The sequence below is a fragment of the Anolis sagrei genome, chromosome 2 (assembly GCF_037176765.1).
Source record: "Anolis sagrei isolate rAnoSag1 chromosome 2, rAnoSag1.mat, whole genome shotgun sequence".
Taxonomy (NCBI): Eukaryota; Metazoa; Chordata; class Lepidosauria; order Squamata; family Dactyloidae; genus Anolis; species Anolis sagrei.
The window spans coordinates 90,216,728-90,241,393 of record NC_090022.1 but is presented as its reverse complement, the minus strand read 5'-3'; the positions used below and the strand labels follow the sequence as shown (position 1 = coordinate 90,241,393).

The window sequence follows — 24,666 nt, the reverse complement described above, 5'->3', positions numbered from 1 at the left end:
ATAAATGATTACAGATCTGCTTTTATCTTACATTGAGAACACTTGTTTAAAACATAACAAGTTAAAATTGTCTTAAAAATGTATTCATCTTGACCGAAAGGCCTTGGTACTTTCTGGATCATACCTTCTATCAATATTGTATTATATAATCAGCCCTCTATATACATGAATACTTTATGCAGGGATCCAATCATCCTAGTTTACCATTTTATATAAAGAAAGCTGTTTTACTATGCCATTTTATGCAATGGGACCTGAGCATCTTCAGATTTTAATATCCAGAGGAAGTCCTGGAGATAAATCTCAACAGATACCAAGGGCTCACTGTATATCTATTTATTGAGTGAGAAATCCAAGAAAAATCCCATCTATCAATTTTAAGACCTTTGTCACATGTACTTCTGCCAAATATTTGACTTGATACTCAGAAACCCAGTGTTGAGTTGCCAGCCATGTACTTGCTTTTGATTGGATTTGAAGAAGTGAGTACCTGTGCTAAAACCACAGGGGGGTCATTTCTCAACCTGATGTATCTTTAAGGTGGGTGCCAAGCACATAGTGACTCCCTCTCTGCAAAGAAGGAGTGGTCAAATTCCTATCTCGCTCTGTATTGTGAGAAGAAACCTAGCCATTTACCACCCTTCATCATACCCAGCATATATGCTTGCCAGCCAGAGTTTTACAGGCCCAGACAAAACTCTGTCCTCTTGGCACATTTCCAAAACTAAGGGATACAAATCCAGAGAAAACATTTCAGCCAAGTTGTCTTGGCAGTTAAAGCAAATGGAAGTACTGTCATAGCAAGGTGTCCCATGAGTACGATGGCTGTATATTTAATGTAGTGTAAATACACACATTATGGGCTGAAGATAGAAATAAGAAATGTGGAGGGATGGCTGGCCCCATTTGTAAGGTGGCCAAATCACTGTTTGTCTTTTAAGTCCAACTGTACACTCAGCCAGCTGGTGTGGAGCAGACCATTAATATTTTCAATGTGTAGGTTTGTATTTGTAGTTTTTAAAAATAGGTTGCACAAGGGAAAGTTTTGAGGCATATTAGGATGGAGAGGTGTCCTAATTCCATTTGCACAGTCTTAACACCCCTTCTTTCTCCTAACAGTTATTTGCCTCTGAAGGTAACAACTCTCTCCTTGGTTTAAGTGGCTATCCCCATTGCCACCTTTAAAAAAATGATTTTCAAGAGCCAAGGCTTATTCCTGCCATTCCAGGAAGCAAAAGATTCTAGTGTGTGCCGAAGGTAGCGTGACCAAGAAGAGACCAGGGATCATGACTTTGGCTTGTCAAGGGAGAGGCCGTTTTGAGTTCCATGCAAAGTACAGATGGAAATTCCATGTTTCATTTGGACATTTACATTTGAAAGAGGTACAAAGCTGGGACAATGAACAACATAACACTGTCAGGTTCATAACCACGAGGAATATTTTAGAACATGCATTTTCCTCATGGCACCCGAGCCAGCGCGGTGTAGTGGTTTGAATACTGGACTACAATTCTGAAGACCAGGGTTCAACTCTCTGCTTGACCATGGAAACCTTGGTCGAGTCATACACTCTCAGCCACAGATAACCCCATAATAAGGTCCCCTTAGAGTCACCATAATCTGGAAATGACTTGAAGTCACACAGCAACTCCCACCTGGCTGATACTGTTTATACAACCATCCTGCTTTCCTGGGCTCAAGTGACCCAGGGACAGGGGATGACACTTTCTGGGTTCCTTTTTTCACTGGGTTTGGCACTTACTGGATGACAACTTCCCATGCAATACTGTATTCCAGATCAGACAAAGGATGAGTGGCAGTTAGTTGTTTTATTTTTCCAAATTAAAAATAAATAGATAAATAGATAGGTGAAAATTTTGAGTTATAGCCATGCCAATGATAGGAAAGAGTAGAAATCAACTAGTTTAAAAGTTTAATGTTTGTGGAATGTTTAATGCTAGTATAAAAATGTTGAAACATTTGGTGTTAGTCTATTTTGGTTTTTATATGAGTGTGTTGTGTGGCTGTTAAGCTGTTTTGTCAATTTGATAAATGTATCAGAAGCATTTAGCTAATGATATATCTGCATTTATATAAAATAAAGTTCAAAGCCATGGGCGTATTAGTCTGGAATATAAGTATCCAAAGAGATACAGAGAAAGAGAGAGAGATCCCTTTCATACTAAGATACTTAAATGAACACACACACATGATATTTTGCATACTGAGATTATATATGTGTGTGTGTCCCAAAAGTTGACATAATAATAATAGTAATAATAATAATAATAACTTTATTTTTGTACTCCACCGCTATCTCCCCAAAAGGACTTGAGGCGGCTTATATGGGGACAAGCATGAAGTTCCACATAATTAAAATAAAATGTAACACAAAATTCATAAAAAAACATTTCAACAATATAAAACAATTGCAGAATACAATACATAGCGAACATCACAACCTTAAATGGTCTGAGTAGTGCACCATTCTGAGTTCAGGCAGTGAGTGCCAAAGGATAGGGTTGATGGATAAAGTGCTAAAGGCGGATGACAAGATTAGGACCTGTGGGGCCATGTTAGGAGAGCACTATGTCTCTAAAAGGGAGCAGTGAGCAGGATCTAATTATGGATCAAAATGGGAACCAGAATTATTTGGGGAACTATCTAGTCGAAGGCACAGTGGAACATCCACGTCTTTAGTTCTTTCCAGAAGGTGGACAAGGTGGGTGCCCGTCTAATCTCCCTGGGGAGAGAATTCCAGAGCCAGGGGGGCCACCACAGAGAAGGCGTTTGTGACAGGGGTGGGACTGAGAGAAAGGCCTCCCCAGAAGATCTTAGGGAAAATGGAAAATTGTAGCTAAATGTACCTCGATTTACAACAAATTCATTTCAAAATTTTACAAAATATTTACAAAATGTTCTCCAGGTATTGTATAATTCTCTCCCCCGAAGGGGACTCAAAGCAGCTTAACATAAAAACGTTAGCCCAGAATTGAAAATATACAAATATTGAAACAGAATTAATTATAAACAATACTAAAATATTCACATTTTAAAGTTACGTCTCTCTCTCTTTCTTAGGTAAAGGTTTCCCCTTGACATTAAGTATAGTCGTGTCCAATTCTGGGGAGTGGTGATCTTCTCCATTTCTAAGCCAAAGAGCCAGCATTGTCCGTAGATGCCTCCAAGATCATGTGGCCAGCATGACTGCATGGAGCACCATTACCGTCCCACTGGAGTAGTACCTATTGATGTACTCACACTTAGATGTTTTCAAAATGCTAGGTTGGTAGAAGCTGGGGCTAACAGCAGGAGCTCACCCTGCTCTTTGGATTCGAATCACCGACCTTTTGGTCAGCAAGTTCAGCTGGTCAGCGTTTTAACCCACTGCAGCACTGGGGGCATCGCTTACATACACATCTAACTATGCAAGGGATCACATTCATTCTTATATCTATATCAGTGGTTCCCAATCTGTGGGTAGCGGTTCACTGGTGGGCCGCAAGACCTAAAATAAGGTCTGTGGCTCTAGATTATTAAATATGGTTTTCTGTGGATGAGCAGATGGCGACTACTGGATGGCACATGTTCTGTATCAGAAACTAGAACTGATGTGGTCTATCCGATGCAGTTTTCTGAATCAGCACTCCAAATAACCAAACCGAATCTAAAGCTGACGAAAAACTGATTCGTAACGCTTTTGGAGAGTGCTCCCTGCTCAAAGTGATTCCTACTCAAGTGATCCCTGGTCAAAGTGATTTCAGGTAAAAGTGGTCCTTGGTCAAAGTGACCCCTGGTGAAAGTGGTATTTGGTCAAAGTGATCCCTGGTGAAAGTGTCCTTGGTCAAAGTGATCCCTGGTGAAAGTGGTCCTTGGTCAAAGTGATCCCAGGTGAAAGTGGTATTTGGTCAAAGTGATCCCAGGTGAAATTGATTTCAGGTAAAAATGGTCATTGGTTTAAGTGGCCCTTGTCAAAGTGGTTCTTGGTCAAACAATCCCTGATCAAAGTGGTCCTTGGTTAAAATGATCCCTGGTGAAAGTGGTATTTGGTCAAAGTGATTCCTGTGAAATTGATCCCAGGTAAAAATGCTCCTTGGTCAATGTGGTCCTTGGTCAAAGTGATCCCTGGTGAAAGTGGTCCGTGGTCAAAAATAGAATGGGAACCACTGATCTATATCTGTTGCATAGGGACATTCCACCCTAACAGCCATGAATTTGAATAATAATATAAATACAGAAAACAAACAACAAGAGAGAGAAAGAGAGAGAGAGAGAGAGAGAGAGAGAGAGCTCCCTCCTTAGGACTCGACCTAGACCTAGGGATTGGGCCACTTCCCTTCCTCCCGCCCCTCGCCACGGGATTGGCGGGGGACGCCTAAGCGACAGCGGCCGCGGGCCAATGGGCGGCCGCGTTGTGTCCCGTGTCACGTGCTGAGCGTGCTTGGCTCCTCCCCTTTCCCGTCTCCTCCTCCTCCGGCGCCTCAGTGGCCTTTCCCTCCTCCTCCTCCTCGCCGGGGATCCCTCAGCCTCTCCGCCGTGGCCCAAGGGCGCCTTCCCGCTCTCTTCCCGCCGAGGGCCGCCGCCTGAGGCCGGAGTTCAACGGCAAGGGCAGTCCATTGGGTCGGTTTCCGTCTTCCTGGCTGCCGGGAGGAGAAAGAGGCCTCCCTTTCCTGCTTTCCTGCCCCTTCGGCGGGGCGGGCGGCGCTGGATGCCAGCTGAGGCCCGGGTGAGGCGCCCCTCCTTGTTGGGTTCTCCTGGGGAAGAAGGCGGCAAGGGGTTGTTTTGAAGCGGGGAGGGGAGGCCGGCCTTCCGGGGGCCGCACAGGCCAGGCAAGGAACGGGAAGAGCCGGCAAGCACATCCCAACTTCTTTCCGCCATTGTAGTCATCAGCACCAGGCATGGGCCAACTTGGGCCCTCCAGGCGTTTTGGACTTTGAAGTCCAAAACGCCTGGAGGGCCCAAGTTGGCTCATGCCTGGTCTATACCTCGGGGCCGGCCCAGGGCCTTGGGTTTCGCCCATCTGGTGTGTGTTGATGCTGCTTCTCTTAAAGCCCCGCCTGGCCTGCAGAAAGAAACCAAAGTGGGTCTCCAGTGTACCCAAATCTCAAAGCACTTCTAGATCTCACAAAAATAAAATAAAAAACCCTGCCTGGTCTGTAGTGCAGATGGAGATTCACAAGATTTTGTTCTTAATTTAATTTACATGTTTATTTTAATTGTACATTGTTGTTAAGGCATTTGTTACCTAACTATAAGCCACCTTGAACCCCCCCCCCCTTCCTGGCGTGGAGAAAGGTGCGACATAAATATAGTAATTAAATGAATAAATAAATTGGAGCAGAAATACAGAAAATAAATACCTACTATTCCTAATTGCAAAATTCCCAGAAATTACCCACATGGGTGGCTAAGATCATGAGCTCTTTGCTTTCTCATGGCTCAGTGTATATCAGTCATGGGAAAACTTTGACCCGCCAGGCGTTTTGGACTTCAACACCCACCATTCGTAACAGCCGGTAGGCTGTTAGGAATTGTGGGAGTTGAAGTCCAAAATACCTGGAGGGCCAAGTTAGCCCATGCCTGGTGTATACAAACAAACTTTGCCTCATGCATAGAATTGTTTTACATATAACATATAACATCATCAGGTTATATATAACATCATCAGGTTATGCGTATATGTTTATTTTAATGGATTAGAAATAAAAGATGTGGCTCTTATTATTACAAATATTATTGCTATATTAATCAATCATGTAGGCAATTTTGGGTTTTGGAATTCAAGATAAGGATTGTGTGTAAGGTATGTATGGAATATAAATGAATTTCATGTTTATAAATATAAATAAAAGTTTATTGTTTTATTGTATTATTATATTTAGATATGGATATCTGAAAATGCAGGTATTCCAAAATTCAAAGCAGTCCTGGTGGCAAGTATTTAGGATGAGAGATACTCCAATCTTCAGGGAACAGCGGAAATTGTCCTTTCTTGCACAAAGATCCATTAATCACAAACATATATGCATATATATACACACACCCCAGGTGGATAGTGCTGCTGTGTTATGACTACAGTCTTGTTTGTGTCCTTATTTACAGCTGTAAAATGCAGCTGCAGCTGCTGCAGCTGCAATAGCTGGAAAAAGATGGGTGTAAATGTGTTTCTGGCCTGTATCACTCCAGGTTTGAGGTGGGAGGGTCGGTTGGATTTGGTAGCTCAAGGAAATGGCCTTCTTAACTGAATGGATCTTCATGTGATTTTCCCCAAGTTTCCTATATCCTGAAATGTAGTATTTACTTTTATTTATTTTTTCTTAAGGTACATATTCAGTCTTGTGAATCTCCATCTGAATTCCTGGAAGGACACAGGCCAGGCATATTGTTCCATCTCTTCGCTGTGTATGAGGGGTGTTCATGAGATCTAGAAGTGGTGTGTATAAATGCACACCAGCTGGGCTTTACCTAAAGCTACATGGTGGCCCTACTATGACTCTGTGTCCTGCCCAGAAGACATTTTGAGTGTGTGTGTGGTGTGGTCTTAAAAGGATACAGGCCAGGCATGGGTTTATTTACCATTCATGAGAACCGGGAAAGGTGTCTGACTCACTTATGGACTCACACTCATACAGCTAGAATGGGGAATAGGGACATTTTTGTTTTGTCTGGTAGTGTTTTTTGAAAGTACCATGACTGGCTGGCACTCTGATCCATTTTCCTAGCCACAGGTGATATCTACTTTGTGTGCCTCATGTCTAGACATGCAATCTTTTGTACCCGCATTCAGAGAGAGTGAAATGCAGATGTTGACAAACTGCTCCTCTTCCCTTTGCATGTTTTCTCTTTCTGAGGAAGTCAGTGCAGGTAGGTCACTCTGCTATTTTCCCTTAGCTGGAAAAACAGGTAACAACTGTTCCCCTGATCATTCTGACACATGACATTAGGTCACCTGGAGGTGGCAGCTTTTGAGAAAGCAACTGGGAAACTTGATTTTGATGGAGAACATAAACGTGACTGAAGTTTGAAATGACAGGCTTTCTGTTTGGACTTGTTGTAGTTTATAAGAAGTCTCAAAGACAATATTTGGCAGTTTCTGTAGCAGGAGCGGAACCCACTTTGTTATTGACATCCTTTCTCATTGTTTAGCGCCTGCTTTTTGCCAGCTGCCTATTGTCTTATGTCTGTACTTGTTGAGTATTCTTCAGGGATTTTATGAGGTCTTATCAACATGTTGACACAGCACACAAGTTCCGTTTGTCATCATTACTCGCTTTAAAAAAGAGTTGCAGATAGATCTTGTTAGTGATTTAAAAGGAACAATTTGTTACTGTCCACTGCATTGCATAAAGGTAGATGATAACTCTGTTCTGGAACAATGAGCTAAAATGGATGTTTGTTGAAAATTATATCTTCCTTAGCATTTATTTAGTTCTGAACAGTGCTGCTATTAGGTGCTGGAGGTTTCCTGAATAAAGGTGGATTTACATTGTATAATTCATGCAGTTTGACACTACTTTTAACTGACATGGCTCAATGTTGTGGAATCATGCAAGTTAAAATTTTTACAAAGGTTTAGTCTTCTTTGCCAAATGCCTCTGAAGTCTCACCAACCTACAACTCCCATGATGCCATAGCATTGAGCCATGGCAATTAAAGTAGTGTTAAAATGCATTAATTTTATAGTGTAGCTCCTCCCAAAGATGACTTTACTTAGGGCCACATCTTCCTTGTTGCTGTCACTGCTGTTTTTTCACTTGTTCTCTTTGTTCAGGCACTGCCCACACAGGTAATGAACAATATTGTTCCATCTCTTCGCTGTATGTGAGGGGTATGCATGTACTTCCAAGTCCTATGTCAATTTATGTGAATGCCCTACATTTCATAGAATTTTCTTAAATCTCACCCTTCCAAGCACTCACCAGACCTGCCCTTATTTAGTTTCCAAGCAAGAGGATCTGGTGTTTTCAGAGTACTCAGGCTCTTCAGTCTGGTCACTGCACAAATGATCAGTGAGGAAGTAGTGCAAGCAAAGAGCAATAGAACCAGGAACTTCTAGAGCTGGCTGGGTTTTTTTTTTTTTTTTTGGTTGTGTCAGGAGCGACTTGAGAAACTGCAAGTCGCTTCTGGTGTGAGAGAATTGGCCATCTGCAAGGACGTTGCCCAGGGATGCCTGGATGATTTGATGTTTTTATCATCCTTATGGGAGGAGCTGGAGCTGATAGAGGGAGCTCATCTGCCTCTTCCTGGATTCGAACCTGCAACCTGTCGGTCTTCAGTCTTGCCGGCACAGGGGTTTAGCCCATTGCGCCACCGGGGGCTCCACAGCTGGCTGTGACATGTGGACATTTTTAGATGTCCAGTAATGTTTACCCCCCACATCAGCTTTGGATTTGATACTAGATTTAGAAAGATCAAATAATGCTTATACTTCTTTGTTGTTTTTTCCTGTTGTACAATCCCAGTCTTCTGGGATATATAATTGTATTCATTGTTACATTTCCCCTTAATAACTGAATGGGCTCTTTGCATCCTTTTGTATGCACTTACCTCCTTACAGGTCCAGTTGTAAAAAGGGTGATCAAAATTCTATGTGCTATAAATTTGATCTTATGCTCAATGTTTTTTTAAAAAATATTTCAGCTTTATAATATCATGCAATAAAAGAATGTTGGAGGGATTTTTGCTTCAAAGAATTTCCATTGTCATCTTCACCAGATCGATTTTCCTGTTTAAATAGTGTGTGTGAGAGAGACACACACAAACATGAATGCAGATTAAAAGACAGTAGATGGGTCTGTGTCAAATCTGAAACAAATTTAATAGGCTTTTAAAAAATATGTTACTCTGTATTTCTTTGTTTTAGTATTTGAAGAGATATGGCATCAACTAATGGATTCTAATTATTTTTAACAGGCCTTAAGAAGAATATTTTCCTTGGATTAAGAAAGACCAGTTGCTGCAGTTAGAAAACTACTCTTGGGCCTGAGAATCTAAAATTTAGTTCAAAAATTGCTTGAAGACTTGTCAAATGACATCAATGGCCAGCCTGTTCTCTTTTACTAGCCCAGCTGTAAAGCGTTTGTTGGGCTGGAAACAAGGTGACGAAGAGGAAAAATGGGCAGAAAAAGCAGTGGATGCCTTGGTGAAAAAACTCAAAAAGAAAAAAGGAGCTATGGAGGAGCTGGAGAAAGCGCTGAGCAGCCCTGGACAACCTAGTAAATGTGTTACAATTCCCCGTTCATTAGATGGACGACTTCAAGTTTCTCACCGCAAAGGCCTCCCCCATGTTATTTACTGTCGTGTATGGCGTTGGCCTGATCTACAGAGTCACCATGAGCTAAAACCATTGGACATTTGTGAATTTCCTTTTGGATCCAAGCAGAAGGAAGTCTGCATCAATCCATATCATTACAAAAGGGTGGAGAGTCCAGGTGTGTTTGAATGTTATGATGTTGTTTTCACTTACTTTCATGTACTGAATAATAATAATTAATGACTGAGAAGGTGACCTGGTACAAATGTGTTAAAGGGGTTGTTGGATCTTAACAGTATACAGGTCCCTGTCTCTCCCCCCCCCCCCCCCCCAAGTTATCTTAGCTGTTGGGTCTAAAGCTGGCATGGGCAAACTTCGGCCCAAAAACACCTGGAGGGCTGAAGTTTGCCCACGTCTAGTCTAAAGGAACACTGATGCTGCATATTTGTTTTGGGTTGCCTCCATCTCTTAAATCTAATACAGTTTGAAACAGAATTTTTGATCTTGTTACTAACTTGATAACTGGCTGTTCTTCTAAACCTGCTTTGCATCCATGAATACATAAAAGCCTTATGCATGATTTATGTGCAGCACACACACACATACATTCATAGGATGTGAATGTTTCTATTTTACCCTTTCCCCTGTTTCATATGCTCAGTGTGATATTTCTGTCTCCTCAACCTCTTCGTTCCTTAATTCAGTTGATTTTGCTGATACAGTACAGTTTTGGTGCACTGTGTTCTCTAGCATTCTGTGCAATTTGTTTTAGTTCAGCCTCAGTTATTCAGGGGTGGGTCATTCATCCACTACACAATTTATCAGTTGGACACATGTCTTTACTCTACTAGGCTGCTACGGTGCACAGAACCAGAATTTTCCCAACTGGGAAATGCAGTGCAGTGCTTTGCCAGGTATGATGCTTATGGCTTGTGCGTCTTCCTCTGTCTTTCTCATTTAAAGGGCTGGTAACCAGTGGGATGGGGAATTGAAATCTTCTGATGTATTTAGTTCTTCTTTTCTTTTGCTCTTTTTTTCAGTTTTACCTCCAGTCTTGGTGCCTAGGCATAGTGAATTCAACCCACAGCATAGCCTCTTGGTTCAGTTCAGAAACCTAAGCCACAATGAACCGCATATGCCTCACAATGCTACATTTCCAGAATCGTTCCAGCAACCCAACAGCACTCCATTTCCTATTTCTCCAAATAGTCCATATCCACCATCTCCAGACGGCAGTACCTACCCAAATTCCCCAGCTAGCTCTGGACCATCGAGTCCATTTCAGCTACCAGGTAAAGACTTCGTGTGACAATTATTGAAAAGTAAAATTTGTATTACGAAGCCAAATTTATTTATTACATATTTATTTATTACAGAGTTTGTCTTGCTTGTTACAAATAAAATACTTAACTGCTTGGAGATGAATCTAGTGATAGAAGTTTGAAAGTGGCAAATATATTTTTATGTATTTGAGGTGACAGTTTGGCTATTGTGTATGTGCACTCTTCTGGATAGGTGGTGGGATTGAAGACATAGATGAAGAATTTGGATAAAGTGTAAGCCATATAATTATTTGCAGCAATATGTATTATATTGAAAAAAGAATAAGAAGAAACTAAAAGCTAGAAAGAAAGAGGAAGGAAAGTAAAAAAGAACAAATATGATTGTTGCTGTTCTTGCTACTACTAGAGTTTAGTTGCAGAACGTCATGGAGACTAGGTGATTATGTGTGCTTGTCTACTTAGGCTGACCCCATATATTTCAAAGTGTTTTGTTAGGCAAAGGATATTGAGAGGTGGATTTACCAGTTCCTTCCCCTGAAATACATCTTTCAGCACTTGATATTCATTGGCAGTTTTCAATCCAAATACTAATCAGAGCTAACCCTGCTTATCCTCCAAGATCAGATGGGATATGGTGCTTTTACCAAAGGCTTAATAAAAATGTAGTAGACAGGGAAATAAATAGGGTGCCATCCTGCAAGGGAGGAGGACCTCTTGTGTTACTTAAAAGTTGTGGAAACAGATGTGTGAATGCGATGGATTTGCATATGTATAAGAGGATAGATAAAATGATCAGTAAGAGTGTTTGAAGATAAGGAAGCTTCGAAAAAAATAGTAAATGAATAGGAGGCCAGTATGTGAATATAAGGGAGGGCATTACATGGTCATTCATCATCTAAAGTTACTTATCAAGGCAGTAAAGCTATGGAAAATGTTGAGGGAACCAAAGTGAAATAGTAGATCAAAAAGGATGGCACGGCAGTAGTCTAAGCAAGACTAGGAAAGTGACAATTTTTTCATGGGCAAATGAACATGATTTGGATTTGGGTTTGGATTATTTTTAGATTTTAGAATACCTGTATGTGTATATATATACATAATGGAGAAGGAATCCAAGCTTGAGTCAATTGAACTATCAGAAAACAAAAGTGTCATATCTCAGCTGCTTTTTCGGACAAATTTGGATTCTGGAATATATCAGAATTCTGGATAAGAGATGTTTAACCTGTACAGGCATTCCAGAATCTAAATTCCATAACACTTCTGATCCCAAACATGTAAGATAAAGGATTCTCAGCTTGTATATAGAGGCAGAGCTGGGTGCCATCAACATAAAGGAGTACTGGAATTCTTGAGATATGATGAGGTTAGACTGAAAGTGTGTAGATAGAAGATGGCAGAGTGCCGAGAATAGACATCTGTGGGTCCCTAGTTTGCTTCCTCAGTGAGGATAGAGAAAGAGAGTTCTCATATAAAAACATTAAAATATGAATTAGAAAGATGTAACAGGGAATAAAACAGAATTAAAATGTCGATGACAGCAAAGTGGAGAACTTGGGATTTGATGGTAACATCACTGAAGATAGTTACAATGGTATACTGAGGGTAGGAACCAAATTGAAGTTAGGAGCAGATTGGAGGAGACTGTTGAGATAAAAGCATGTTAGAAGGGTCGGGAGATGAAAAGGCGATTTGAGGAATGGGTGATGAATCAGAAGAGGTCTGGAAGCATGTGGACTTTGTTTTAGAAAAATAGCATGGAAGGAGCATCTGTGATAGGAACAAAATGAGGGAGCTGTTGTGAAAGTAAAAACGGCACATTTAGTTTTCCCTCTGCTAAAAATCATGTGTCAAATTAAAATTTAAAAAACCAAGTGATCATATCAAATTCTATAGTGTAACATACCTGTATAGTTTCAGCATTTCTCCAGTTTATTTCATTTAACATCTCTCATTAATAAGGCTTTACATAAGTAATGGCAAGAGCAACTTACCCTGGATGCAAGAATGTTATTAAGGGACAGTAGTTAATGCATGACAGTACTTCCTGTTTTGTGCTCCTCCTTTAAGTCTTAGATTGATAGGAGATTGATATGATAGATACGGAGAGGGTAAAGAAATGGACAATGGTGGTGATCGCAGAGATGGCAGCTCTTAATTCCCAGTGTTGCTGATTCATTTTGCTTTCCCTGCAAGCACAAGGAGTTGACAACTCACTTTTTGCCCAACAAAGGCAGAAAAAGTCATTTCCAGTAGGGAGACCAAAAGGTTTGGAAAATGGAGCATAAAAGTGTTCTCTCTGCAACAGTGTTAATTTTTTTTAAAAAAAATTCAAAAGTGGCAAGAGCGAGTGAGGCTCATGCTGTCTCGTTCTGCTGTACCATGGATGGAGGAGAAATAGTGTGAGGGAAGGAAGAAAGCCTCTGCCTGACAGGAGAAGGAAGGCTGCTAGAAAGGGAATGCTTCTGAGGAAATGAGTGGGATTTACTTTTTTTTTTTTTTACTAAAGGGAAAAATAAAGAAGTTTAGGGCGTGGTTTCCCAAGTTCCTGTGGAGTGGAGATTCAGTCCTGAGTCACTGTCAATTGCCCACCCTTGCACTAAAGCAATGGAAAATTGCAGAATATGCAAGGAGGCCTTCTGAAGGTGCTTCAATTGATTGTGTAAATGGATGAGAAGTAAAAACAGAAGGGAGGATGGAAAGAAAAAGCTTAGACAGACTGGTATTGGAATAGAAATTAATATGAGGTTTTTAGAGGGATTCCATTGTGTGTCATAGGGTTGGGGAGAGGTAGAGAGTGGTGATGGTAATGTTGATCTAAATGCCAAAATTAGAATTAGCAGAGCATTGATAATTTAAAATATGTTCACTTTGGGTTGGATCACATTGTGTCAATGAATTACTTCCAAGTATTTGAACATTCAGACCTAAACCCAGTATAATACTAGCAGTAAAAACATTTTACCCTTTTAGCCCTCTGCACTGTCTCTTAATTACCTCACACTAGAGAATGAATCTATTTTAAATCCAGTTTCTGCCTTCTGCAGAATTCTGGGGTTTGTAGTTTAGTGAGGATGTTAAAGGCTCCTCTCTAAACTACAAACCTCAGAATTCCGCAGGAGGCAGCAACCAGATTTAAAGTGGATTCGTTCTCTAGTGTGATGAGGTCCTTAAATTTGTTTCAGAACATCTTCCAGTCATACAGTATATATTTCAAAAGTGTGGGATGTATGTGAGTGACATTCTTGCTTGGTTGTGTATACAGTGAACAGCGACAGGGAAGATACGTAGCATTTGGATTTAAGAGTGCTACATGCAGACAAATTGTGACATAATGTATGAAAGAATCCTGTGCCATAACGACTAACTCTCATTCTCAAAGGTGCTATAAAATTCCTTTTAATGTTTTCAATCTGCTTTGGAGTACAGGGAGTCCCCAAATTACAGACAAAATGTATTCTGTAGGTTTGCTCTTAAGTTGAATTTGTATGTCAGTTGGAACAGGTACATTTTTAAATGTGAAAAGTAAAGCTTTCCCCTTGACATTAAGTCTACTTGTGTCCAACTCGTGGGGGGGGGGGGGGGGGGGATGTGACCATCTCCAATTCTAAGCTGAAGAGCCGCCGTTGTCCGTAGACGCCTCCAAGGTCATATGGCCAACATGACTGCATGGAGCATCATTACCTTCCGGCCAGAGTGGTACCTATTGATATACTCACATTTGCATGATTTCAAACTGCTAGGTTGGTAGAAGCTGGGGCAGACAGCGGGAGCTCACCTCGCCCCCTGGATTTGAACCACCAACCTTTTGGTCAGCAAGTTCAGCAGCTCCAGCGCTTTAACCCTTTGTGCCACCTGGGGTTCCTTTTTAAGTGTGAATCCAGTCAAGTGTGTGTGTGTGTGTGTGAGAGAGAGAGAGAGTGTGAGAGAGAGAGAGAGAGAGAGAGAGAGAGAGAGAAATTTGGCTTGTTGTTGAAACAAGGACTTGTAATAAAGCTTCAGTGGAGAATCCTTTCTCCAAGATAACTCTTTCAGGAGTGAATTTTCCTTACTAGGGGTAGATTTCTCTCACTTCCTGTTGTCTCATCTGTACTTAACTATGAGTAATTTGTAAGTCAGATGTTTGTAACTCAAGGACTGCCTGTTTATTTATAGAGGAATAGTCAAAATGTTACAGCAGGAAAATGGAGTAAGGTAGAGAATACAAATGAGTTGTTGTAGGTTTTTCCGGGCTATAAGGCCATGTTCATTGCCTCCAGAACATGCCTCCAGAACATGGCCATATAGCCCGGAAAAACCTACAACAACCCAGTGATTCCAGCCATGAAAGCCTTCGACAATACAGAGAATACAAATGTCACCAAAATGAGAAGAAACCATTAATTTTGGAAGCAATGAAGAGGAATTCTGATTGTGTAGCATAAAATATATTTTCTTCACTCCAGAATTCCTAACTTTTCTTTATAGCAGATACACCACCTCCTGCTTATATGCCTCCTGAAGATCAAATGGGGCAAGATACATCACAATCTATGGACACAAGCAATAATATGATCCCTCAGATAATGCCAAACATTTCTAACAGAGGTAAGGCAAATAATGTATTTATTAGTTTTAGTAGTATTTTGCCATTGTTGATATTTTGCCAGTGCCAGTAGCTGCTTGGAAATATAGCCTGACACCAAACTTATTTTTTCCGATTACCTTTCTTCCTTTAGATCCTCCAGAAGTTGTTTAATTTTAATTCCCAGCATTTTGAGGCTTTTGCTATGTTGAGTGGGGCTGCTTGGACATTCAGTCCAATAACATCTGGAGGACTCTGTGATGTGTATTCCTGCCATAGAAACTAAGCAATGAATGGGCAACATGTAACACCATCATTGGAAGTAATTTCACTTCAGAGAAAGCTGTGCCCTGCATATGTATCAATCTGGCTGCTCAGGATGTTCAGAAATACAACAGAACTTCAACCATTGACCTTTTTACTGTAGTTTATGATTATGAAATACATGCCCAAATGAAATGTTCATATCTCAGGTCAGCTATCCAGTGGAAGGTGGACAAAGTCTGTCTTTGTAGTTCACTCCTTGTTTGTAATATAAAGGCAATAGTACTCATTTGGGGGTGATTGCTGGGAAAATGCTTGAAGTTTTGTAAACCATTAGGAAAGAATCATTAATGCTAAGTACTATTTTGCATGAGAAAAGGTGTAAATTAAGCCTTTGCACTTTTAATTGTGTTGGACTATGGATTCCATTATTCTACATCTAGTTCAGGAAATGGAGGAATAGCCTAGCAAATCTGGGGGTTGCCGTGTTGGGGGATCCTATAATAGATGATAACTGCTGAAAATGACCATGTTCATTGTTTTTGTTCATAGATGTTCACCCTGTGGCCTATGAAGAACCCAAGCACTGGTGCTCAATTGTGTATTATGAATTAAACAACCGAGTTGGGGAGGCTTTTCATGCATCTTCCACTAGTATCTTAGTAGATGGATTTACAGATCCTTCTAACAACAAAAACCGATTCTGCTTAGGTTTGCTCTCCAACGTTAATCGCAACTCAACTATTGAGAACACCCGGAGACACATTGGAAAAGGTAACGTGGAAGTGTCATTTGTTTGATCATAAGCAACTTGCTTTACTGAGCTGCAATTTCAGTAAATGAAGTCATGTAATTAAAGGCAAGAAATTGAAACAGTGTAAACTTGCACCAGCCAGTCAAAAAATGCCATGCCAACTTTAATAAAACATTTAACTGGTTTATGTAGTGAAACACTGTATCATGGAATTTCCTATTCTTATTCCAACTTTACCCTTTAGGATTTATTTCACAGCCTGTAAGGTTTACAAATACTGCAACCACTTTTGAAACATTTGTTCATAGTGTACACATTTGAGGGTTTTGTGTAGAAATGGTTCCCTGGTGCTAGTATAACAAGCCATTTTAAATAAACAAATCTGAGTTAATGGGAGGAAGAGAAAGTCTAAGTCTTGAGTTGGATTTATAAAGATGGCAGGTTAGAGAAGGCAAGGAAAGATACCTTGAATTCATATTATATTTGAAACCTTTTAAAAAGAACAAAAAAGTGCAGTATCATCTCATAGAATTTGAAATACAATTTCTTATGTATCACATAAAATAGCTGCTTTTTCATAACAATCATGATATTGCTAATAGGTTTCCTACCAACAGGACATGAGAATATCTTTTTCAGGGGTGGGAATTAGACCATTCTCCCAATTGTCCTGGACTGCAGTTCCTAGTAAACTGAGCCAGCATACCAGTGGTTCATGACCTTTGGTCTTCTAGGTGTTTGAGATTTCAACTTTTCGATGCCTCAGCCTGTTTGGCCAGCTGTAAAGAATTCTGGGAGCTGGAGTTCAAAACACACTTAGGACCAAAGGTTGGGAATCACCTGTTGTGGCCCATTGTGATGGATTTTAGGAGTGCAGCTCAGCTACTTCAGTAGAGCTGGACAATCCCCAATCCCAAGCTATGTATTGAAGCACCTTGTTCTGTAATTGATGGAAGGGGGACCTCTAGTGGCTAATAAGATACTGGGTTTGTGAAATGAAACTGGAGTCTTCTTGAAACCAATCTGACTTAAAAGTGAGGAGCTATAATTGCTTCTATTAAATGTTTGGTGCTTCTCTCCCCTTCCTCAGGTGTCCATTTGTACTATGTTGGTGGAGAGGTCTATGCCGAATGCCTGAGTGACAGCAGCATATTTGTACAGAGCCGGAATTGTAATTACCATCATGGATTTCATCCCACAACTGTATGCAAGATTCCTAGTGGCTGCAGCCTCAAGATTTTTAATAATCAGGAATTTGCCCAGCTTCTAGCTCAGTCCGTCAATCATGGGTTTGAGGCGGTATATGAGCTCACCAAAATGTGTACAATTCGGATGAGTTTTGTAAAGGTAAGGTGTGGTTTATTTATAATAAAATTTATGTAACTCTTTTAAAAGGAGTAGCCATATAAGCTTGCTATAAAATAAAATATTGATGAGCCATATAGCAACTGAATCAGATGATATGGGCTATAGTTTGCAGTAGTATCATCCCATAATAAATTTGTTGCTTTTTAACATAAATTGACTACAAATCTACATGACTTATTTCAGATCTAACTCTCATTCAATATGTGTTTATTTTATAGGGTTGGGGAGCAGAATATCACCGACAAGATGTTACAAGTACCCCATGCTGGATAGAAATACATCTTCATGGACCTTTGCAGTGGCTGGATAAAGTACTTACTCAAATGGGTTCTCCACTAAATCCCATCTCTTCTGTTTCATAGTGCGGAAGTATTTCTTCAACAACCATAACTTTAGTGACCATTTTTTAAAAAATTCTACAGAAACTTCCAGTGTGGATACTGTAAGAATGGGCCACATGTTAGCTGTCTTGTCCTAATGATGACCAATTTTGTTTTTTTATTACCATTTTACTTTTTTGTTTTGATAATTAAAAGAAACAGTCACGTTTGGAGGAAACTTGTTTTGCCTTTCTAGACATATTTAAAAAATTGGCTCCACTGGAAACATTTACTATGTCTTCTTGGAACACTCTGCTGAACTGAAATTAGAAAACACTATCTTTTTGCTGATTACATGTATTTCCCACTTGCAGACTGTTTTAATGCTCATGTAAAATTACATTGATGACGAAGTCCATGAAACTAGCTTTATTACACCCAAGGTTGCCTTTAGCATTTATGATAATGTGATTCTGATATATGTGTGTTGAAAAACACTTGATACTGGTAGCGCTATTAGAATGCATCCTTGCAAGTTCTGCCATAAACAAGGGCAATTTGACCTTCACCCCAGGTCAGTGTGATTAAGTTGAAGGACCTCTGTGAGACTTCCAGATAAATGTGCGGATTGCTTCTTGAATCATTGTTCTGAACAGGCATTTAATTCAAGGAAGTATCTTATTTAGCCTAGTCAGTATTTTCTCTTGACTCGGACTTGGTGTGTATGAGACATTTTTGAAATGTAGCCTTTTAAGCAATTCACTTGTATCAGAGTGCAGAATGCTACCGTTTTGCTAGTTATGCTGCAAGGATTATTTTTTGCATTTACATAGTATCTTGAAGGGTTGCTAACTTCACACTACTGCTGTTTTGCAGTATTAGTTTTGCTCCTTTTGTAATTCACTTTTATAACTACAGTATTAGAAATCTTGCTTCAGAAAGTGGTACAGAATGTTTACTTCTCAAGATTGCTGTGCAGACCAGGCCCTTCATGAAAACTAAAAAAATAGTCGCCTCTTGACTCTGGAATCTTTTGAGTGTCATTGATCTTAATCTCACAGGCTCTGTGACCGTAATATGACACTAGAGTTCTCAGTCTGTACATCATTCACTGTTACTAATTCCACTTAATAAGTTAACAGAAATAGAGATGGTCGCAGTGAATGTGTAAATTCGTATATGTTGAAATAATTAGAATCCTTTCAAGAATGTTTGTTCATTGGATAAGTTAGGAAGATGCATGCCTGCGTCACAGCCAACTCTTATATGACTATTTCCGATGGAACTCCAGATTCTCTAGATGTGTTGTGTGTCTGACAATCTCTCTTCTCAAACAGCAACATATTTAAATCATAGCCTTATGCTAAGCTATGAAGGGCTTTCTTCAAAAATACCTGTGTGTTGTTGTTGCATCTTTTAATTGGTTCTTTTCAGGAACTAGAAGCAATACTTAGTGCCATGTGGAATAAATTCATTTTTTTTTTTGTAAGGAAGAAGGTCCAAGGTACTCTTGGTGATATTTTTTTCCTTTCACAATAGTAATTAAGCATATGCTTCTAATTACTTAGGATGACCTAACTGTAGTTCTGTATGGATTCCAGCCAAACACATTAAAAAATAACAGAACTTAATACAGAACATTAGATTTTCTTTAAAGGAACAGAGAGGAGGAAGCATATCTGCTCCTTAGAGTTCAGGAATCAGTTTAGTAGGTATAAGGCCTTGTGGCATTTCTAGTGACTGAGATGAAACCTTTTGTGCTTTATGTTTTTCCTTGACCTCCCAGTGATAGGCAAAATAAATCGTACAGATCTGAAATGTGGCTTGTCTTGGCATAGGTTATGTTTGATCACTCCGTTAAAATCGAGAATTATGTGTTCTTACCGAGGTTTGATGCCTTCCTTCTCCTCTAGCAGATAGAGGGTTATTTTAAAGTATTTCTGATACAATACTTCTGTCAAAGAAATCTAGGGTATGAGGATAGAAGCTGATTGACGCTCGTCCTTTCAAATGGGACATTTTAGAGTCTTGGAGCATTCACACAGAGCAAGACATAGGCATTTTATACTGAATAGCTTTGAATAGTGTCTTCAAGCATCTGTCAACCATTTCTTTTTTCAGGCAAGTTGTAGGTGGGGTTGTTGTTTTTTCCGCACAATGTAATATAATGGGACAAAAAAAGGTCCCTTTCCATTTTGTGATTGAAACATGATGCCAAGAAATTGATGTTAACACTCAGATAAGAAACCGCTACCCTTTCTGATGAAAGGGGGCAAGGCAACAAATGTACACCAATGTGATTCACTCTGGGAAAAACTAAGTGAAGGTACTGAGGTTATGAAAAGAAAAAATGGGAGGACTTTGTGACATCCACAGACTGTTCACCACATTTAGAAATGACCAAGGTCAGAGGAGGATGCCAAAAGAAACAACAACAATGCAATATTAGCAACTTTTGAGCTGCTCTTCCAAGAAACTATTTTTTTACCACATGGTCAGTGAAAAAAATAGGGATGGGCTGTGTTCAGGGCATAGAATGAATGAAGGAAAGCTATCAGAATCAAACTGCTGTGGAAGTCCCTTTACGTCATTGAGCTGAAAGTATAGATTTGAGGAATGGGCATTTCATTGAATGTCTTACACACTAAAAAGATCAATTGAACAGCTAGTTAAATTGATAGGTAAATGCCTGTCTCAGAGGTATATGCCAAGTAAATTAAGAAAATGTGGAATAAGAGTGTGACAGTGCTACAACACTAAACAGCATGTCCTCAGAAAGCAGACATTTGACTGGTCAGGTTGCGTGGTACATCAGGTATTACCCAGGTTGGTTATACTGCTTGTACTTTATATTCATACTGGTTTAATTACAGGAGGCATTTTTTCACTAGTTTACAGGTAACAAGATCTGCTGGCAAAAACTAGCATATTTGGTACCACTTGACAGAATAAGCTATATCCCCAACCACATGTGTGCACACTCACTCCTTCCGCAATAGAGCACCAGACCAGAAAACAAGGAGATTGTAATGCATGTTTAACTTGTCTGGGTTACTGCAGTAGCCACATCATATCTAGTTTTCTGTAGCGTGGAATTCATGTATGATGGGGTGGGGAGGAGCCCAGGAAGCTACTATAACTCCAGAGACTGATATTTGGAAGCACAGTTCTTACTCTGGAGGTAGTGTTCATCTTAACATGACTCAGTGGACTTCACAGATATTTCTAATCTCCTTTCACAAACCAAGCTGCTCGGCATTGCCTTGTTTTGTAGTAATTAACTTCATGGCTTATCTATATGCTTTGTGCAGAAGTGCTCCATTTTATGTGTCATGAATTTCTTATCACTCGGCTTCATTGGATGAGTCTGAGTTTTGGCATTTTGTGAGAGTAAGGAGACGAAAAAGATTGTTCAAGGACAAGAAATACAATTGTTTACATATGAAGATAAATGTTTTGCAGTTGCCTTAAAGCAGTGGTTCTCGACCTGTGGGTCTCCATGTGTTTTGGCCTACAGTTCCCAGAAATCCCAGCCAGTTTACCAGTTGTTGGGATTTCTGGGAGTTGAAGGTCAAAACATCTGGGGACTTACAGGTTGAGAACTACCTTAAAGTAAAATTAAACTGATTTTCACCATATTCCAGAGCTTTAAAAGAGTTATGTTTTTTTTATTTCAAAAATTTTCATCAGATTTTAAAAACTTTTTCTTTTGTCATCATAAATTTCAGGCAGCTGTTTGATTCTTAGAGCTTGATCCTTTTCTTGCCTTTACTGAGCACAGTACTAGTTAAGGGCAAGGATCCACTGGGAAGTTCTGCAGAAGGTCCACTGAGATGATGATAATGATGACAATAATAATAATTAGTAGTAGTAGTACCCCACCACCATCTCTCCGAAGGGATTCAATGCAACTCACAGAAGCACTTCAAGTGCTGCCCATAAAACAACATAAGTCTATAAAACAATTATCACACATAAAGCCTTATCTAATAAAATTCATAAAATGCCTTCATTTATTGCTCCTCTATAAAGAAGAAATCAGATTTGTGGAACTAATTCTCTTTTAGATTTCAACTATTTAAGCTATCAAATGACTTAATATATGTTTAATTACCAGTGGTTGGTGTACTTGCTGATATATGCTGTTTTGAGTAAATTATTCTGGGCATTTTACATACAGTTTCAATAATATTGCTACAGATCTGCAGTCAAATGTATGTAGTCCTCCTGATGAGAGCATGGTTAGTGCATTTTATTGGATTTCTGTTTTGAGATGGGAAGAATATACTTTTAATGTGTATGCAACACAGTGCCTTTTACTTAGATTCCTCTTTCCATAATTTGTTACCATAATTTTGATTTGCCACTTTCTTTGCTCTGCTGTAGCAGTGGCTGTTTAAGAATATTTGCACCAGTTATTTATGAATGTTTATAATTCATTGCTCATGGTTCACATGAATAGGTTTTCTTTTTACCACAAGTGAAGTCACTATCTGTCATGCTTGGAAGTAAGTAAGGAGAATTGCTGTCAAATTACTTTAATCCAAATTATAATCCCATTTAAACTGGCCTCTTGTTATCTCTTTTAAGGGAAGTTAGGGATCAGGATACTAGCCAGTAATATTCGTTCAAAAGGAATATGTGCTGAAAGGTCTTACAGTAATTGTCCATAAGGTTTTTGGTGGGCATTAGGGTAGTTGGCACCCTATTTTCCTGTCTGTGTCCCAACTTAATTTAAATCCTACTCAGACTTTTATCTCTATGGATTAAATCAGTATATGGGGAAAGGGCAGGTTACTTGCCCTGCCCTCCTTTAAGTCTAAATAGGAGAAAACTATGTAATGTGGCAAGCGGAACAGATCTGAATTGATAGAACCAATAACAGATGAGAAGAATGCAGTCGCTTTCTTCACTTTTATGGCTTAACACACAGTAAATAATGCTTGAATCCTGCTTGTTTTTACAGCTGAAATCACTCTAATTGTATGTGATTGTTATTGAATTTGACAACAGCCGGGTTGCTAAAGGACCAAAGTGTATTATAGGATGTATTTGAACTTTTCTCAGCCCCCTTACCATTCATTGCTTTCATTTTCATGACTTCGGATTGGGTCTAACAAAGTTGTTCTGCTCATAACAGCTTCCAGAGGGGGACAATTGCTTGTCTACTTGCAATCTCCCCCTCCCTTGGAATCTCAAAATCTGCTCTGGAGACTTGGAAAATATTGTGAAACAGATTTTTAAGTGGCATCTCATCAGGTTTAGAGATGGGAAAAGTTCGGATGTATTAGCAAACACCTTATAATGAAGTGTTGAATTTAGGCTGACATTTTCACAGTAAGCATGCCGGACTTATAATTTTGAACCTTCTTCACCCAAAACTTGTGTTCCCTCATAGCATCACTTTTGCCTTACTCTGATAATCTACATCTAAAATACTGGTTTTGTTATTGGTTTTTGTTTTCAAACCATGTATTATTTGGCAGTATTACTCATGTTTACTTGTGGATGAACCGTCTTAAACTTTATAATAGGCAGACATTTTAACTGTTTCTTCCTCAGATTGCCTTAAGAAATAAAATAGAAAGCTAAGTTTTTTGTTACTGGAATTGTTGCTAGGTAGGAGTATTTTTTAATAAAAAAATTAAAATATGTTTCATTAATGGACATGTGACTACTCGTTTAGCTTTGATATCTATCTGAGAAACTATCATTGAAATTCAGACAATGATTCATGTTATGTATGCTAACCTTGTTATTTGACGAATGATGTGTCAGTTTATATTATAGATATAACCTCCGTGCTTCTGTTTACACTACAAGAAGTGTCATTCTAGCAACAGGATTTAATTTTATTCCTCAGAGTGCCTACACTGCAGTTGTTTTTGACTGTATTAAGGTGTTTATTTTTGCAATCTAAATAAATAAGTTCTTTTTAGAATTAACTTCTAGTCTGGCATGAATAGAAACCTAGAGCTTCTTCAAGGAATGATGTCCAGGTTTAAGGTAATAGTTTTTAAAAAGTCATACGTTAGCCAAATAGAGTCTACATACCTACATCTTTACCATTTGGATCTCCATTTTGTGGGCCTGTCACCACTGTATCCCAAAACCACTTGGAGTATTGCTAGGTTTGTGTCCAATAGCACTGTAACTGAATTATTTTTATTAACCTTATGTATATTAAGTTCCATTCCCAATATGCTTGGAAACCTGAATGTCAGGGGAGAGGTGGCTTCCACTTATAGCTGTAGGTGTATTAAAAGCAGTGGTGTCATTCAGTAGATTTGCACTAGTTGCCTGAACTAGTTGCTGGAATTGTTAAAAGATGTGTAGGTTAAAAGATGAGTGAAAAGTAGCAAAAGGGAAGAAGAAAAGATCAGAGTGGATGAAGTGGACAGTAAGGTGAGAGGGTCAGAAAGCGAAGGACTGAATCCTCAAGAGCCATAGGGGAATGCTGGAGGCATGGGTGCACTAAGGCTCTACTATACAGCATAGCCGCTGCCAAGTCCCTCTGGGGGTTGAGAAGGGTGGGGTCCAAATAGTTGAAATAATAATAATAATAATAATAATAATAATAATAATCAGGTGAGGAAGATATAAGCCAGACAAAGGGTTGGCGGAGCACCATTGCTGGCAACTGAGATCTCGGAAGGGAGGCAGCAAACATCTCGAGGTGAAGGGAGACTGGAGGGACACATTTACACATGAAGGAATGAACTGGTTATTGTTTTGAATGACATCATTGCATAAAATTGTATTTCGATTGTAGTTTTATTGTCAGACATAGGAAGATGGGTTTGTGGCATTATGTGGTTCATGTGCCAAACTATGAATGGGGAAAAAGCATATTCAATATT

General features: G+C 39.5%; 1 protein-coding gene across 2 annotated transcripts; it reads left to right on the top strand.

Annotated features, from left to right (window-relative positions):
• The first annotated feature begins 4,468 nt into the window (after positions 1-4,468).
• On the top strand, positions 4,469-23,751 carry SMAD5 (SMAD family member 5). 2 transcript variants are annotated; one of them, XM_060765323.2, is made up of 8 exons: positions 4,469-4,726; positions 8,914-9,431; positions 10,105-10,167; positions 10,294-10,545; positions 15,004-15,123; positions 15,917-16,138; positions 17,209-17,465; positions 17,705-23,751. In XM_060765323.2, the coding sequence occupies exons 2-8, from the start codon at positions 9,029-9,031 to the stop codon at positions 17,846-17,848; spliced, it is 1,461 nt and encodes a 486-aa protein (XP_060621306.1). In that variant the 5' UTR covers positions 4,469-4,726; positions 8,914-9,028; the 3' UTR covers positions 17,849-23,751. The 2 variants fall into 2 exon arrangements, with proteins under 2 accessions (XP_060621306.1, XP_060621307.1); XM_060765324.2 differs by lacking the exon at positions 10,105-10,167.
• The last annotated feature ends 915 nt before the right edge of the window (positions 23,752-24,666 follow it).